We start from the raw sequence: 16,809 nt of genomic DNA, 5'->3' as shown, positions 1-16,809 counted from the left end.
GAGACCAAACAAAATCTGGAGTGGCTTCACACAAGTACAAAATCATCTTAAATTGTTGCACTGGTTTTTTAGAGGGCAGCCTAGATAGTTGAAAAGCTGCTCTAAAAGTGCATCATGTGAGGATGAAATAGACTGCAATGAACAATCAGAGGGCAACTTCAGCACAAGTAGGTTATATTAAATGCTGGACAGAGATGTCAAGGTATTACCAACAACATCAGACAGAAAAACACTTTGGCTTTCAAAAGCACTGCGGCACCATAATAGTTATGTTGCCAAGTATTGTATATTTATTTGACCAAAGGCACATCTTATTCCATAGCTGTAGATAAATAACATGACACACAAGATACACAGTAATGCTTATATGCAAGGGAAAACCACTGCTGCCATTTATTTGCTTATACCAGCCTATATATTAAAACTAAGGAGGATTTAGAGCATGTAAGGAGAGAATATATTTTGCCTCATTGATTCAATACATAACCCACACAGAACCTAGAAATACTGGGGGGAAAAATGAATCCACAGATAATACTAAGCTGCTGAGTACAGATTATTAGATGATCGGTAACATGTTGACGTGGATAAGCATTTATGCTCCACTAACTGTGTAATGATGAAGGTTTCTCATTGTGTATGATTTTCTTTTTTGTCACAAAGTAACACAGAGAGATCCGTATAGGTCCATATAGGCACAACTAAGTATATATTCTGGATACAGGATGGCCTGTAGCAATATTTATTTTCCCAGTGATCTGAATTATAGCTTCACTAACCTTGTAACCTTGCTCACAAGCGTGTTCAAAACTGTTTCACGGTAATAATTTAAAAGCAGCCATACTTTGTATTGTTGGAATAAATAATCTTGAATTCTAAAAGCAGTGTGGGTAGTTGATTAAAAGATGCAGCATCTTTCAATATCTAGTTATAGCTTTTTCGAAACTGTTAATAAGGAAAATAGGGCAAATAGCAACTGATTATGTTTCTGCATTCTATCTGTGATCAGATGTATTTATACCCAAGAGTGTGACATGTAAGTTTTCTTTGGGTTTGCTTTGCTTGCCATGTGTGTAGTGTATTGTGTCTGAACAAAAACCACTAATAATGAATGGCAGTGTTATTATAAAGTGAAAATAAATATAGTTTTCTAATGATTAGAGGCACTGAAATGTCAAACGACATGCATGTTGAACCATAAGGCTGTGCAAATTCAATTCAATACAAGGTTTGCAAGAGCCAACATAGCGCTTTTGCTGTGTTGCGTTTGGATGCCAAGCTGTTTCCAAATCATCTCCTCTATGTGTAGGCTGCACTCTTGGCCGACACTTAATAGTGTTGTTCAGCAGACAGGTTTGTATAGGATGGTTCAGCATACAGTCTGAAAGAAAGCTCTTGGCTCTGCTTGCCAGCACAACCTTTTTTAGAAATTAGCAGAGAACCAGGGGTAGCCTTTTGAATCAGCGTTGATACATTGTTTGTGTAGAAACTGCACTCAAAAGTATTGAAAATAGACATTCCTCTTTTTTTTTATTTATTTGTGCTATGTGTAAGTCCAGTTCATGTATACTTTGGATGTGCATAATGCCTCTCTTGTTTTCCTTGCCTCTTCACTATCACATATTATTTGACCATGACTTTCAATTTCACATTAAAGTAAAACAAAATGAGGTTGAAGGAATGAATTGAAATGGTGGAGAGTACCATATTTGTACAGCAGTTGCCCAAGGCCTCTCTGATGTCTGCAAATGTTATTAAGGGCACATGAGTCGGGAATATTAAGGGAAACACTTCAAGATGGAAACGCTAGTGAGCATATTTGACAGTAGTCATTTTAATGCACAACAAACAACACTTAGGCAACCCAACTTTGGGCAAAAACACTCCCATATTGTTCATCAGTTCAGCTGACTGATTGCTTAACTAAGATCAGAAACTTGAAGGATGGCTGGTTAAGACACATCATTATGGAGCTGCTTCATGATTAACCATCAGTCATGTTCAGTGTCTGATTAAAACAGACTGCTGACATGTTAGAAAATATTTCTGCAGCATGTAATTAGATTGAAGTGTATCTAACTCATCAACAATATAAATTTCAGTCAATTAAATCTTTCCAGATTATTCTCATTGTGGTCCCTCAGAAATGACAATATGCACTCGAGGATTCACCATAGTGGCTTCCAGTGTTGTGGACCATTCTAGTTGCTTATCTGGTTTCAGAAAGAAAAAAGGGGTTCTCCAGCCATTAGCACTTTGTACTATATCTCATCAAAGAAACAGATATGCCACATTTTGACGATACACTATTAGTAGTCTAAGGGATCTGGTTTAACCCAGAATAAAGAGCCAGAAAATGGTTTTTCATATTATATAAATAAAAGTGGAAAGTAGTGACATTTAGCATGTTTTATCTCAGCATCTGCCTCTGAAAATGACTTGTACAATAAAAGGTGTGCAGCATTTTCAGCAACTGTCACACTAAATGGCAGAGAAATGGAAAGATGCTTTATGGTTTTATGTGACTTTAAGAGGCATCTTAATGCCTCACATTCTCAAATATGACATTTTATACCTTCTGAAGAATGATATTTTTGTGCTTCATTGGTCACCTTTAACTACAAAGCATATAAGAAATAGTTGAGGGGATTTTTAAAAGGCAAAGCTTACCCGGGACCAGTTGATTTTAAAATGTTTTGATGTGACATTTGATAACAGATTGACAAAAAGTAAGTTTTCACATTTATAAGACCAGTAAAACTACTATGTGTGATGACATTGTTCTCTACATGTTCTCGTGTTATGACCACACTCAAAGTAGCTGCACTAGCCAATGTTTTTATGTGAATAATGGATCAAAGGACTATGTATAATGTGAAAGCTGTTGCTCAGTGATGAACCCACAGAAGTGTATCATTCAACTCTGCAGTCCCTTTCAGTTCCATGGCAGCTTTCTAATGTCAGCTCATTGTTTTGGTTTTACGGGCCGCAACTTGTTTCCAGCAGCAGTGGGCAGCTGTTTTCAGTGGAAACGTTCTGACTGTCCAACACCAAACGGCAGATAGACAAAGTTAGTGACTACCTGGAGCACAAAGTGGACCATTTATCAGCTCAAGAGACAGATATTTTTGTCAGGAGTCGGTGGAGACCAAAACAGAGCTTAAAGGAGAGTAAATATTGTGTCTGCTGGATGTGTAAATAGACGGCAGCTAATGTGCTTGTCACAACAAGGTTGTGTATCCAGCTTGTTCTGCTGCCCTCAAGTGGCCAGAAAAAATCAATTAATGCTGCTTTAACTGCTCCTTTGTATAGCTGCTATTCTAATGCAGACATCAGTAGTTTTGTTACTGTTCTGTCCAAACCTGACATGACTCCAAACTAAAAGCCAAACTCGAAAATAGCTGTAACTTTTAGAAAAGCTCTGTGAATGGTGTTAAGAAAGAATAAAGAAGACATTTTCTCAGATCTTGTAACTGGTAAAGATTTAAAAACAGCTTTCTAACTTCTTGTCTTGTTCTCAGGTTCAGCCCATATGAATGGTACGACGCCCATCCTTGTAACCCTGGATCAGATGTCGTGGAGAACAACTTCACCCTCCTCAACAGCTTCTGGTTTGGAGTCGGTTCCTTAATGCAACAAGGTATGGCGGCAGACACATCCACTTCCCTGTCAAAAACAATACTACCACACCACCACCCCCCTTTTTCCGCTGCACTGCTAGCTCCCACTTTCTGCCTCTTTAACTGACAAGCTCCATGATTTCCATTTCGTGACTGTTTCATAAGACATTTATCTGTCAAGAACAACTGCAGAGCTCAGTCTTACATGACAAAGGCAGGCTGTTGTCACCTACCTGCTGTTTAAAAAAGGAAGAGTGGGTGCCAGGCATTTGTCAGAGATTGGCAGGTGTGGATGGAAAACACTGCTGCATTTATTTCCTCATAACGCAGTTGCTGGCCCTGCTCAAGAGCTTTCTGAGTGTTGGGACAAAAAGGGTAAGTTGAGGGACATGTCTGACAAATGCTAGCTGTCAGCCTTGCTAGAACTGGCTGCTGTGATGTTTCCAGTGCTGCGTAACTTGCACTGAGAATGACCCATTGCAGAGTATCCATACATCTCATCCAATGAGATGACTCATTGGATAACTATCCAAGTTCCCTAACTATTAGATGTCACTGCAATCTGCTTTGATGCTAATGTATAAATCTGAAACTAGGTGTCATATATTTATAGAGATAGAACAAAAGAAGTTTTCTCCTTCCAGTACAAGAACCTAACATGTATTACTAAACCTCCCACTGCAGATTTAATTTTACCTTTTCACTGAAAACCAAAGGGATACAAATAGGTTTTCACTTGCTAGGTGTCCCTTAAAGGAACAGGTAAGCAGATGAGGGCCCAGAAATGACATAATGAAGTCAACTGTGGAGGAAAAAGACCCAAGTAATAAAATGTTTAACCTCAGTGTAACAAGACAAATCAAGGAGGCTTAGTGAGACTCAGCAGTGGATCTTTGCCCGTAAGGATAGCAAACACATTCAGCAATTCATTAAGCACAGAAGCTCGGCAGCACTCTTGTGAAACTGCATAGCAGCTCTGCCAATTTGCCGGTGCAGGCAGAGGGCTATGAGCGTAGCACCAGTGTGCCGGGAGGGAGAGCAGAGAGAGAATCAAAACAAAATGAGCTAGTTAGTAGCCTATATTACTAAACAGGGGAGAATTCTCCATTATAATTTGTACTGTGGCTCACAGTGTTGTCGGTCAATTTCTAAACTCTAGTGTTTCTCATATTTACTGTACAGTAGATGAATGAAGCAGCTGCCAATCAGTTCTTATTGACAGTTCCCTGAATAGAATTTTTCTCATTGGGATATCGAAGTTAATATGAGGTTCATGGAATTATTTCACAATGTATGTTTTCCCGGCAGGTTTTGCCATATGATGACTATGAACATATAATACATACTTTTATTTATACTGCAAATCCTTATATTACCATTTCTGTATGTGTTTAAGTAGAAGAATTTTAAAAAAAATATCTTAACAGTGATTTTGAACATTTAATTTATTCCACTTTAGGATGACACCGACTAATTCTGACTTTCTGTGACACCCATTTTGTGCTACAGTACCTTGTAACACATGCTGCAAGGTGGTATTTGCAGCGAGGTATATTTTGTCTGTGTCACATAAACAGGCAGCCCGTGCTTGTCTGCCAAACACGGTGACAGCAGCTGAGACGGAAGCCATTTCCTTGACATGTTTAAAATGCAAATGGATGTGTTTGAGGGGATGGGAAAAAAAAAAATCTACCAGCTTGTCTGTGGGAGGGAGGTGTCATAGACAACACAAAGAACACAAAATATGAGGAGGTGCAAAAGCAAACACTTTATGTACTTCAAATGCATTCCTGGGGGTCTCAGTAGGCTTTTGCTCACAACAAACATATGTCTGATCATTTCCTGTAAATTGGTTTCCCTGTATAAAATAATTTTTGAAAGTATGTTTGATTTATGAGTTGTCTTATTCCCAATTCTTTCATTCTCTGACATTATTCCTTCATTTTCTAAAATATATTTCTTCTCTAAATATTACCAAGATCTAAATCTTAAATCTAGAATATTGTTTTCTTTATTTACTACTTTATACAAGAACTAATCTATGGTGGCATTTGTTTTGTGGTTTAAAAACAGAAGTTGTAACTTTGCCCCTTCTTTAGATTCAGAGCAAGATTTACTTGCAATGGAATAAACATTTCCATTCACAAGTGCCATTATTTAAGAGCAATTAACAACTAGTAAAAGCCTCAAGCTCTGAAAGGGAGTTTTTGTGTGATGACTCCACAGAGAGAATGCTAAGTGCAGGTAATCATTCTCATGGGAAGACCTGGTTTTCTCGTGTTAAGGTGAGGCATTGCTAGTGGGGAGAAACACTCCAGAAAACCTGAGCATCATGTTTAGCACGATGCACCACTAAATCCACAGAGTACATCCTTTTCCCAGACTGACAATTCAAAACATTAGATGCAAAACATTCTGCTTATTTATTCAAAAGAGAACAGCAGTGTCAGAGTGATTTCTTTATGATTTCCTCGTATGATACAGAGGTTGGTTTTAGACTAAAGACATACAGTATCTACTGTTCTAAACACTAAAAAAATTAATTGACTTCTGGAATAGTTTCAAACTCACAGACAACTTGGAGCCTAAAACACTGACAGTTTCCATCAGTGTTGATTAACTAAGAATATTTATGCATACTGAGAAACTGTTGAAACAGAACAGAAGTCCTCAAAACATATCGTAAGTCTGCTTGAGAAAATACATGTAACAGGAGACAAAGTAATAATCTTGAAGATTTTCATTTAAATAAATGTCTGTTAAGTCACTATTGCCAAATGAGGAAAGCAAAGATGATTGAGCCTATGGCCCACATTCCAGGGAAAAATCACAAGTGATGCACAGTTAGTGACATGTTTTCTATCACCAGGCAGTGGTTGGTCCGCCAAAGAGGGTAGGCGGAGCTATCGCAACAGACTTGCTCTTCAACTCACCTGTGTGTGAAGCGGCATACTGTTTTTTCCAGTCTGGGCTAGCATTGACGTCACACAGGCAACACTGTTTGGATCTCTGGGAAGTGAGGTTCCAAAAACACACCTGCAGTTACCACTTATCGCCATAGGTGGCGACAGAGAATGAAACGGATATCTTCGAGATTGTTACTTTAAAAATGCAACAGCACAGTTTTTCTCAGACTAAAAGAATCTTCAAAATTCAAGGATCATTGTAAATGTTTTTAAGAGTTGAGCTCTCTTTTGAAGCTAGTGAGTGGACTGGCTCAGGTGAGTTTTTGAAATATTGTTACTACAGTGAGCTTGCATCGTATTAAAAAAATAAACAGTTGGAAACAGTTGATGAATGGATAGTAGAACCAGGCATAATGGATGTGTGTTACTGCTGGATATTTATAAAATGATTGCGAACGAGATGCTGTAGTGAGCTAACATTTGCGATGCTGCATTAGATTAGGTAGCTAACATTAGCTACTTCATAGCTTGTTTTCCTGCCCAACAATAAAACATTATATGGTGTACCTCCCTACAATTTAAGGGAATACCTTGACATTACAGGTAATACGCTAATTTGCTTATTTGCACTTTCCAAGTGCTAGATGAGAAGATCAACCACTCTCAGATCTGTCAACATTAAGTACAGCGCTAGAGTCATGTGATTACCTTAGCTTAGCATAAAGACTGGAAACAGGGGGGATAGTTTTTCTGGCTCTCTCTATGAGACTGTAAAATATTACTGATGATATCTTTAGAGGTAAAGTCAGCGATTCTAACCCAATACACTATTTTGTCAAATTCAGCAAATATCTCCTCATGGTTTGCTAGCTTTCTGTTCTGTGTGTGCGCTGAAAAAAATCTGGTGTTCACACACATCACTGGCTCTTTAAATGGGCATGTAACACAGTGTCTTGGAGTGAGCCACACAACACCATTCCAGCCAATCAGCAGGGGACGTTCGTGCTCGTGCACAGGACAAGGGGAAGTCATCAGAGCAGCTGTCTGTGTGAGGACATGACAGTCTCCCGTCTCCAGCACTCGTGGCCAATTCATATAGAAAGTATTTTCTCACGGAACAGATACACTTCCATTTTATTAAATGTGTCAATCCACACTGAATCCAAGACAGTCTCACCAAACTTATTAACCGTATCAATGAATCAATAAATACAAATACTGTCGATTTCTTCCCGTGGAGCCAACATGCAGACTATTTTGGTTCAGTAAATTTCTGCTGTCAGTCAGCCTGGTGAAGGCAGTTTGTCCGGCTGCTGTCCTCTCAGTTCTCCAGGAACTGCAGCTGTCAGGCGGCTGCTTATGTGGACAGAGATACTGAGCACAGGTCGAGTGAGAAGTGGGGAGGGGGCAGTGAGGTGGTGAGTGTGGATGGACTGTTCACATGAAACAAAACTTTTTTTCCGCTTTTGATTAAGTGTGAGAGGAACAGAAGTGACTCTACAGCTGGCATCGCTCTGAATTCTGCCATCTTTCTCTTTAGGTTGTTGCCTTGGCAATGTGTGTCCATGAATTTGAGGGGTGGAGCTTCTGAAAGAGCATAAAGGGAGGGGTGTGTTTTTTTGGGTGTTTAGTTCAAATATCAACAATCTTTCTCCAGAATGACTGACTCTACCTTTAAAGCACCTTCTGCAGGTCTTTTATTCATTTAAAAGTATATTCTTAAATTACTTTGTAAAGCACTTTTTGATTGCAAGTGAATTCCTGAACCTACCACTCCACACATCTCACAATAATCTTTGCACTTCAGTGTTTTGTACCTGTAAATATAGTCTAGTGTGAATGAGCCGTGCAGCAGTCTTTGAGATAGATGAGATGTTTTGGTTACTGAAATAGTGTCAGTATCATCTCCCCTGTAAGAACATTTATATTTCCATGGTTTACAAGATAGGAGTCCTTCTTCAAGGAAATGTATGGCATATTGACACTGCTTTATTTTCCGGGCACCATATGACTGATCTGCTTTTTGTATTTATATTTATTAGTGTTGTGATGCAGTGCTATATACTGTTCCCTGCTGACAACAGCGCTTTATAGTGGGGAATTCAATTGAGTTGCTTGACTTCATTTTTAGTGCAACCAGAGAATGCATCTGGGTGTTCCCTATCTGAAGTCATAGTGAATTAAGGGATGGTGCCTTCTTGCCTCGTTTGTAACCATGTAGTCTTTGTCAAACCACAAAGGACAAATCCAATCAAATTTGGTAGAAGAGGTTAAAGAGCTGACCACTCTGCCCCCCTTCTGTGGGCTTGTTACTCTTCAGAATTGCCCTCATAAATCTTCTCAGTAAAGTAACAGAGTGCACAAAGCACAAGGGTATTTTAAAGGTTGTCAGAGATGAGATATAAAGTAACTTTAACACCAGTCAGTGAGCCATTGTAAACATAGTATTACTCAGCAGAGGACTACTCAAAGTCAAGGCTGATGCAGAGGTGCACTGTCAGTCTGTCTAGGTAATATATATTGTATTTTCATTTCACATTTTTATACAGGCTGTGATAATTTGTTTGTAAAACACATTCCTGTGTACATCCAGTAATCCTGATAAGCTATAAAATGACATCATAGGATTAATGTTAGAAATGTTGATTTGTGAATTACATGTGACATTTCAGAAAAAGACATTCAGTGACTTTGCATTACTGGATAAATAGAGTCTCTCAAACTTATTGATTTTACTTAGTAACATATGATCTGACATCTCATATCCTACATTGATGTTGTTATCACAGATCAACTTACATGCCATCTGTTTTACCAAAACTCATTTCACACAAAAGACCCAGTAATAGACTAGGATCAACTGCAAATGCCGTTAATCCTCACTAGATACATCTAAATTGGTAATCTAATACCAGCAGTGCTTTAGCAGTAGACAGCTGTTGAGTGTGATTACAGTCTTGTGCAAATATAAAAGCAGCAAATACCACACTAATACTAAAACAATCTAGAAACATTAGATGTAGAGATAGTTTTTATATTCCCTGGGTTTTTGATATATGTTACATCTTCACTTTAAACCTATTTTGTTTTATTGTTGTCAAATTCTAAAGGCTTACATGAATTAAGAAAGGCTTTTATGCCTAATATAGAAGCCTGGGCAATATACAGTTACACCAGGCTCTCAGCTTGTTGTGTGCGTTCTTAGTTTGAGCTAAACTGCCAAACTGGCTTCATTTTCTGTTTCCTCACTGACAGTGTACCTTGATCAACACCAGCAGCAATGCCAATAACATTTGCAGGCTAATTAACAAAAACTGAAGCGATAGTAATGTTTCTGCATTAGTTGAGTTCGGTTACAGTTTTGGCAGGTGCACTTTTAGATAATTAATGGCTCAATCCTCTCTTCACTTTGTGTTGCATACAGGCTCAGAACTGATGCCCAAAGCCCTGTCAACCAGAATCATTGGTGGGATCTGGTGGTTCTTCACACTCATCATCATATCATCCTATACAGCTAATTTAGCAGCTTTTCTTACTGTGGAGAGAATGGACTCGCCTGTGGACTCAGCTGATGACATCGCCAAGCAGACCAAGATTGAGTATGGTGTGGTCAAAGATGGAGCAACTATGTCTTTCTTCAAGGTACAGTACAAACAATAAAGAGTGGCTATTATTGAATCAGGCTATTTTGTCATTATGAATGTTCATATTTAAAAAATAATACAAGCTAAGTCAATTACAGAAGGAATGATGTAGCTGTAACATATGTCAACCACAATGTTGTCATAAAAATGTGTTCCTCGCTTATTTCACAGTGTGAAAACAGTTGTACTGTAGCTGAAGCATGCTAAGCACAAACATGTACAGTGGTAATAATGTAAAATTTATGTGTTAAGAAATGAGGCAAGATGTTGATCTTGAGTTTTTATTTGACTTTTCAAAAACTTTTTTTTTCCTATATAGTAGGCCTATATTTCCAAAGAAAAAAAATCAATTCCATTCCACAAAAGAGACTACATATTATATATCTATCTATCTATATATATATATATAAGTATATATATATATATATATATATATTTCCAGTTAGATCTTAATTCCCACAGCAAAGGCAAATTCTTCAGCTTCTCCTCTTCTCTACACTGTTTGATGTGTTCCTCCATAATGATTTTTTTATTCCGAAGTTTCAGCGTTTGCCTGCGGGGTCTTTGACTTTATTTTATTATTTTGAGCTTTGCTTTAGATGCTGCTGCTGCTGTGGTGCTGAATAACACATGTAACAGAGTTACAATTTCTCCGAGTAAGAAAATGAAAACACTGCACATTTCTATTGAAGACAGTCCATAAGTTTATGATATTTAATAGCAAAATAGAAAGAAAAAAAAAAAAGATTCTTCCAGGGCATCTGTCTGCCCTAGTTTTTATGCCTCCAAAAATTGGTAGTTGAGTATCTCATAAATACTGAATGCTTCATTGTTGAGTTTGCTGAATGGTGTGTATATTGGATACTCCAGCTTTGATTATATAATTGGGTTAAGGGTTTTAGCTGATACCATGTACGTTTAAAAAAAAAAATAGAGGTGTCTTGAAATTGCAATCCATTGTGAGCTGCTAATCACAACAATATATTGTAAAATTGCTTTCTCATTGTATTGGTATCTCATGAATATTAAATATCTTGTAATGAATCATTTTGCATCTAGATCCAATTCAACACATTGACCGTTTGAAATAAATCAACCTTCAGTTCTTCTGAATAGCTGTCTAAAATAAAGTTGTTTTAGAAAATTTTATGTACTTTGATCAGTTGCAGTTGTGTTTGTCGCATCAAATAGAGGGAGACACAGGTGTCTAATTACCTCATCAGAGCTGCAAGGCTCAAGTGCCCTCTGCTCCCTCTTGCTTTTACAGAAAGGCCTAATGATGTTGACTCAGTGAGGCAGAGAGGCATGATAAATACTGAGGAGACTGGGGGAGGCTTTGCAGATGTATGTAACAGGATGGATTTGGTCCTAAACTTATTTTACGGTGACACTGTTCTTTTTTTTTTCCCGTTGAATCTAATCAAATGTGATATGAATTGTCGCTTGAGAAGAACCCACTTTAATGACAAGTCAGCAGAGAGCAATTGATATTATTAATGTGAAACCACTAGTCAAACACTGCACCAGATGCAATTCTGTAACTTTTCTGCAAGAATACATGTCAAGGGAGAATTAGTTGATATTGTGGTTGTGGACTGGCAAAATCCACTGCCTGTAGGCTTTTATTCTGATTCTGACTTGATTCACTACATCCAAGGGCTGCAGAAGGTGTGTTGGATTTGTGTATCTGAGAGATCTGTTCTTTTTTTGTCATTTCATCGTTCCCACTCACATTTAATCTGAAATCCATCATGATAGTCTTCAAACATATAATATATATTCACTTCTACTAATTTATTTCACCAGCAAGCAAATGTTTTAGTGATGACTGACCAGGGACAGATTATCTAAATACCAGTTGATCCGATACGTCTGTAGCGTAATGATTATGTTGAATTGCATTAGAGGCATAATCAAAGGTTTGCAGCCACTGCTTGCCGGGAGCTGCCACAGAGGTTGTCACGTCACCTGAAAGCCCTCTTATGAGGAGCTGTTGTTTCGTTAAATTGCACTTTGTATTAAGAGCGGTGAAGGGCACAGCTAAGCAAGCCAGCTGTGTTCTAGGAAAGTAGTTTTCATCTATTGCTGAAAGGGTGAAAGACATTTCCGGATGTGGTTATAGTTGTCATTTTGAACTCTTAGCAGAAATAAGGGGTCTACTGGTAAGCAGTCTTTATCATGAGGCCTCTTTTAAATTACACATTGCTATAATGCAAACTAGCATCAATTGTACTAAGTTTCCATTTTTCTGTCTGACCTCACCTAAAAGAAGAATCATTAAATCTAGCATCTAAAATGCCAACTTGTCAACACCTGCCATATCTCCTACTTGGTACTTTTATGTTGTAATATCATATCTCAGTTTTAAACAACCAGGACTATCCTTCTATTGGAGTTATACATAATGGACGGCTTCTTATAATAGCATCTTTCACAATTTGAAATGGCTTATAGTCTTTAGACAGTAATTATCTAGGATTAGACATGGCATAAATGTGACCTCATATAAAACTGCATGAAATACCACACAGCCTGATGCAAGACTAATGGAGAGGCTGCTTATTGCTGCTTCACTAGCACTTATGAGAATAGATGTGCGCAAAGCTTCAATTTACTGTCCTTTTAATCCTGTGACAATGGAGATCTGTAATCATATAAATATATTTGGTCATTTACTAAAAAAAATGTATTCTTAAATGCTATAAATGTGCAAATACAATTCTGATCAGGCATTTTAAAAATACCCATGAAGATATTCTGCCAGTCACCAGGACTACAGAGGCACTAGCAGGATCTCTTGGTTAGCAGTATCTTCAGCTTTAACACCTTGGGCTATAATGTTTGAAAGTTCTTTTGTTCAAGCTCAACCCCCTTTTTAAGTGCTAAAAGCATTGTATATTTTTCAACTACTTCTTCCTCACCTGCAGCCCGGGAGATTGTTCAAATGAGGTTCAAAGGCACTTTTTTTTTTTCTTCCATCCCTTACAGAAATCTAAGGTTTCTACTTTTGAGAAGATGTGGGCCTTTATGAGCAGCAAGCCAAGCACATCACTGGTGAAGTCTATTGAGGATGGGATTCAGAGGGTGCTGAAGTCAGACTATGCTCTCATTATGGAGTCCACCACCATCGATTACATCACTAGGCGGAACTGTAACCTGACACAGGTGGGAGGGATTATCGACAGCAAAGGCTATGGAATCGGCACTCCCCTTGGTAAGACCTGTGAATGTCCATAGAATACATTTGAGGCTACCAGGTCATAGAAAGTTATGCGTTGCCTTTTGAAAGATGAGTGTGAGGGCTGGCTTGTCAGTTAATGCATCAGCACAAGATGTTTTTTTTTTTAGCTACCAGTCAGACAGTATGCCACAACGTGTTTATGAACCTTATTATCACAGAATCCAGCTGGTGTTTCTTCCAAAGTAAAACAAACCTTATGTTGCTTCCAGGCTCCCCGTACAGGGACAAAATCACCATAGCAATCTTAAGCATCTTGGAGGATGGGCGCCTACACATGCTGAAGGAGAAGTGGTGGAGTGGGAGCAGCTGCTTGGATGAAGAGCGTCGCGAGACAGGCCCCATGGGTATCCAGAACCTGGGTGGTATATTCATTGTGCTGGCATCTGGCCTAGTGCTGTCTGTTTTTGTGGCGATTGCTGAATTCATCTACAAACTAAGGAAGACTGCAGAACGTGAGCAGGTATATGTCCCCATAAATCGCATGCAGAACGCTATATAATTTGATGTTTACTCTGTGATTATGATGTATGAAGAAAATGAATTACATACAATACATTAATTACACTCCACCAGGATTTTAGTTTATTTCACCTCGATTTTAGCAGTGAAGTTACTAACCATGCCTGTTTTGCTATGATACATAGCCTCTAAACCAAAGCTGTGCTCTATTCATGGCTTTTAGTTCAAACATGTTATAAAAGGATTTGCATGCCTTTGGCTAATCCCTAGGAGTACTTGGCCATAACACCACAACATTTACTTATTTTAACAGGCATAATTGCAAATTGGAGCATAGAGAATTAATCCATTATTAGTCATTGGAGATGTCAGAATAGCATGAACCCTTTACTGTTGTAAATCACTAATTTGAGTCATACTAAGTGAGTAGCTGCATGCATGCTCATGCAGCGTACTTGTTCATTCTTTCTGACACAGCAGCAATAATGAATCGTGTGCAGGTTGCATGTGGCGGTGGTGCAATTTGACATTGCTGTTAGCCAGGGACGCACACACATACTGCACACACACCAGTGTTAACACAACATGAATGTTATGCTGTAATGCATTTTGTGCTCTTTAGACTGTCGACACTCTCTGCTGTCAGAACAATTTAAAGCTAAGGCATTTACCCCCCGTCCCTTTCCCCTCTTCTCCTTCTTGCTCTCCTCCCCGCATCCTCCCTTTTTGCCCAGAGGTCTTTGTGCAGTGCCATGGTGGACGAGATCAGACTGTCGTTCACCTGCGAGAGGCGGGTGAAACACAAGCCTCAGCCTCCAGTCATGGTGAAGACGGATGCAGTGATCAACATGCACGCCTACAACGACCGACGACTCCCAGGAAAGGACAACATGAGCTGCAGCACTGGGATGACTCCCGTGTTCCCATGACAATGCGTTCTCCCCAGGGCAAGAACCTCCTGAGCAATGTGTCAGGGGCGGTGCCAGAGACTAGAGACAATGGCATAGACGGGATCATCAGATTCACCATTAACCACAGTGACATGGGGACACTAACAAAACATGGGCAACTCAAAATGGCAGCATCAGCCACGCAGGTATGACAACATTCAAAGCTGTATTCAAAACCACAAGAGGTAAAAGAAATATTTGGGGGAGGTTCTAGGATTTTTTTCCGTTCCTGAGAAGGGAAACCCAAATAATCAGTTTCAAGTCTGATGTTTACGTGCGCAAAACAAAAACACAAGAAAATATACATTAAAGGAATCCTCAATCAGTGGAAAGACTGAGAATTTATTGGGAAATACGGACTGAAGCAAGAAGAAAGGCTTTGTTGAGAATGGCAATAAATGACAGATATACAAGGAGGAAAAAGGAAGAGCAGTTTTCATTGGAGATCAGTGTTGCCACATATTAAGTTATGACATCAAGTTCTTACTTTACTCCTGTTGATTTACACAAACTCCTGAATGGCCTTTGACAACAGAAAGTAATGTTACCTCAAACATGTTGTCTAGGCTCCAACGGTTATCTTTGAGTCATAAGCTGCAGGATATGAGACTTGAAAGCATGGTTCACAGTGACACATGTGATAACTTGGACTACACATAATTAGGAACACACATTCAGTATCTGCAGTATTGTTCTTGATGGAAACCCATAGAAAGATATAAACAGTCCAACAATAAATATACATTTGATGAAGTTGTGACGTGTAATTAACTATATTGTTACACACAAGCAATTAATCACTGATGCAAGGCAAAGCTGGAATGGGGAGATGTTGAAAACAAGAGATTCCACCATAGACCATTGTCTACATGTTGTCATGGGATTCGATTTATTTGAGCAAAAGAACATTTTATGTCAAAATTATTTTGTACATGATTGAATTTTAAATCAGTTAAAATATGTATTGCCAAAGATGTGACCATTCAACAGAACTATATACAGAAAAGTACAGGGCCAGACTGCTTACTAAGCTTTTCGGAGAGCACTCATCTTGTGCTCAATGCAAAGCAAATTGGAGAAGTCTAAATAGGACTATTAAGGGATCTTCCTTTAACAGTTTTTCCAACCATGCAGGGTAATATGTATCCAAAGTAAATTGTATTTGGCACAGTCATGACATTGTATTTTCTGGCTTTGCAAATCACCTCATCTCAAAGTATTACAACACTAATGTAAAACAATCATTGCTAAAAACATAAGAAAAAGAAAATCAATGGATGGACTTCCTGAAGCAATGCCTTTGTTAAAACATTTGCAGTTCTGGGTAATAACAAAAAAGGAGCTGATTTCAAAAGTTTAGGTTCACTTTTAAAAATTGTGAGGATGAAGTGGTAGCATGTCTGTAACCTGTATGTACAAAATAGGATGGAAGGAATTCGATCAGGTATTTGTTTGTTTAATTAAGAATTGTAAGTCACAGAGACAAAAGGTAAGAGACTGTGACCTTAACCTAACTAAAGTGCATTTTTTAGTGCATTTCATTGTGACGTATCCATCAAACTAAATCCATGTACTGATATACATTTCAACAGTTAATTTCTAAGTGTGATCTTGGCAGGTTTTTGGCAGCAAACTGATTGTTTTGCATTATGTGCATCATGAAAACTGGGCAAGAGTTTGACTTTGAAAGGAAAGATTTTGAAGACTGTCTATCTCAGACTAGAAAGCCACAGGCCTTTTCTGTTTAATAACCTAATGTGGACAGAGTAAATTCATACTTGTTGTGTGAACATACTGAAAGATAATGTGTGGTGAATAGATAGAAGAAAGATGATGATTTTGTGTGTTCATGTTGACCTGAATGCCTGTTGAATAAGTGTATATCTTCAGCAAGTGTCATGCCGTAGGAAGATTCGAGGAGTCTGTAAGCTGCTGTCACCTGGGAGCTGAACCAACAGCAAACCTCTGTGAGGTTTACGTTGTCGATAC

General features: G+C 38.5%; 1 protein-coding gene across 1 annotated transcript in view; it reads left to right on the top strand.

Moving 5' to 3' along the window:
* The window catches only part of LOC121905503 (glutamate receptor ionotropic, kainate 3), a 103,146-nt gene extending 88,255 nt beyond the window's left edge, over positions 1 to 14,891 (top strand). Inside the window, exons 12-16 of the mRNA XM_042423763.1 lie at positions 3,522 to 3,640; positions 9,951 to 10,168; positions 13,159 to 13,384; positions 13,621 to 13,871; positions 14,605 to 14,891. Coding sequence (XP_042279697.1) covers positions 3,522 to 3,640; positions 9,951 to 10,168; positions 13,159 to 13,384; positions 13,621 to 13,871; positions 14,605 to 14,799 — 1,009 coding nt within the window. The 3' untranslated portion in view covers positions 14,800 to 14,891. The remainder of the gene's footprint in view (positions 1 to 3,521; positions 3,641 to 9,950; positions 10,169 to 13,158; positions 13,385 to 13,620; positions 13,872 to 14,604) is intronic.
* The last annotated feature ends 1,918 nt before the right edge of the window (positions 14,892 to 16,809 follow it).

The sequence above is a fragment of the Thunnus maccoyii genome, chromosome 10 (assembly GCF_910596095.1).
Source record: "Thunnus maccoyii chromosome 10, fThuMac1.1, whole genome shotgun sequence".
NCBI classification, from domain to species: Eukaryota; Metazoa; Chordata; class Actinopteri; order Scombriformes; family Scombridae; genus Thunnus; species Thunnus maccoyii.
The sequence above is the reverse complement of the archived record's forward strand: the minus strand, read 5'-3'. Positions and strand labels throughout refer to the sequence as shown.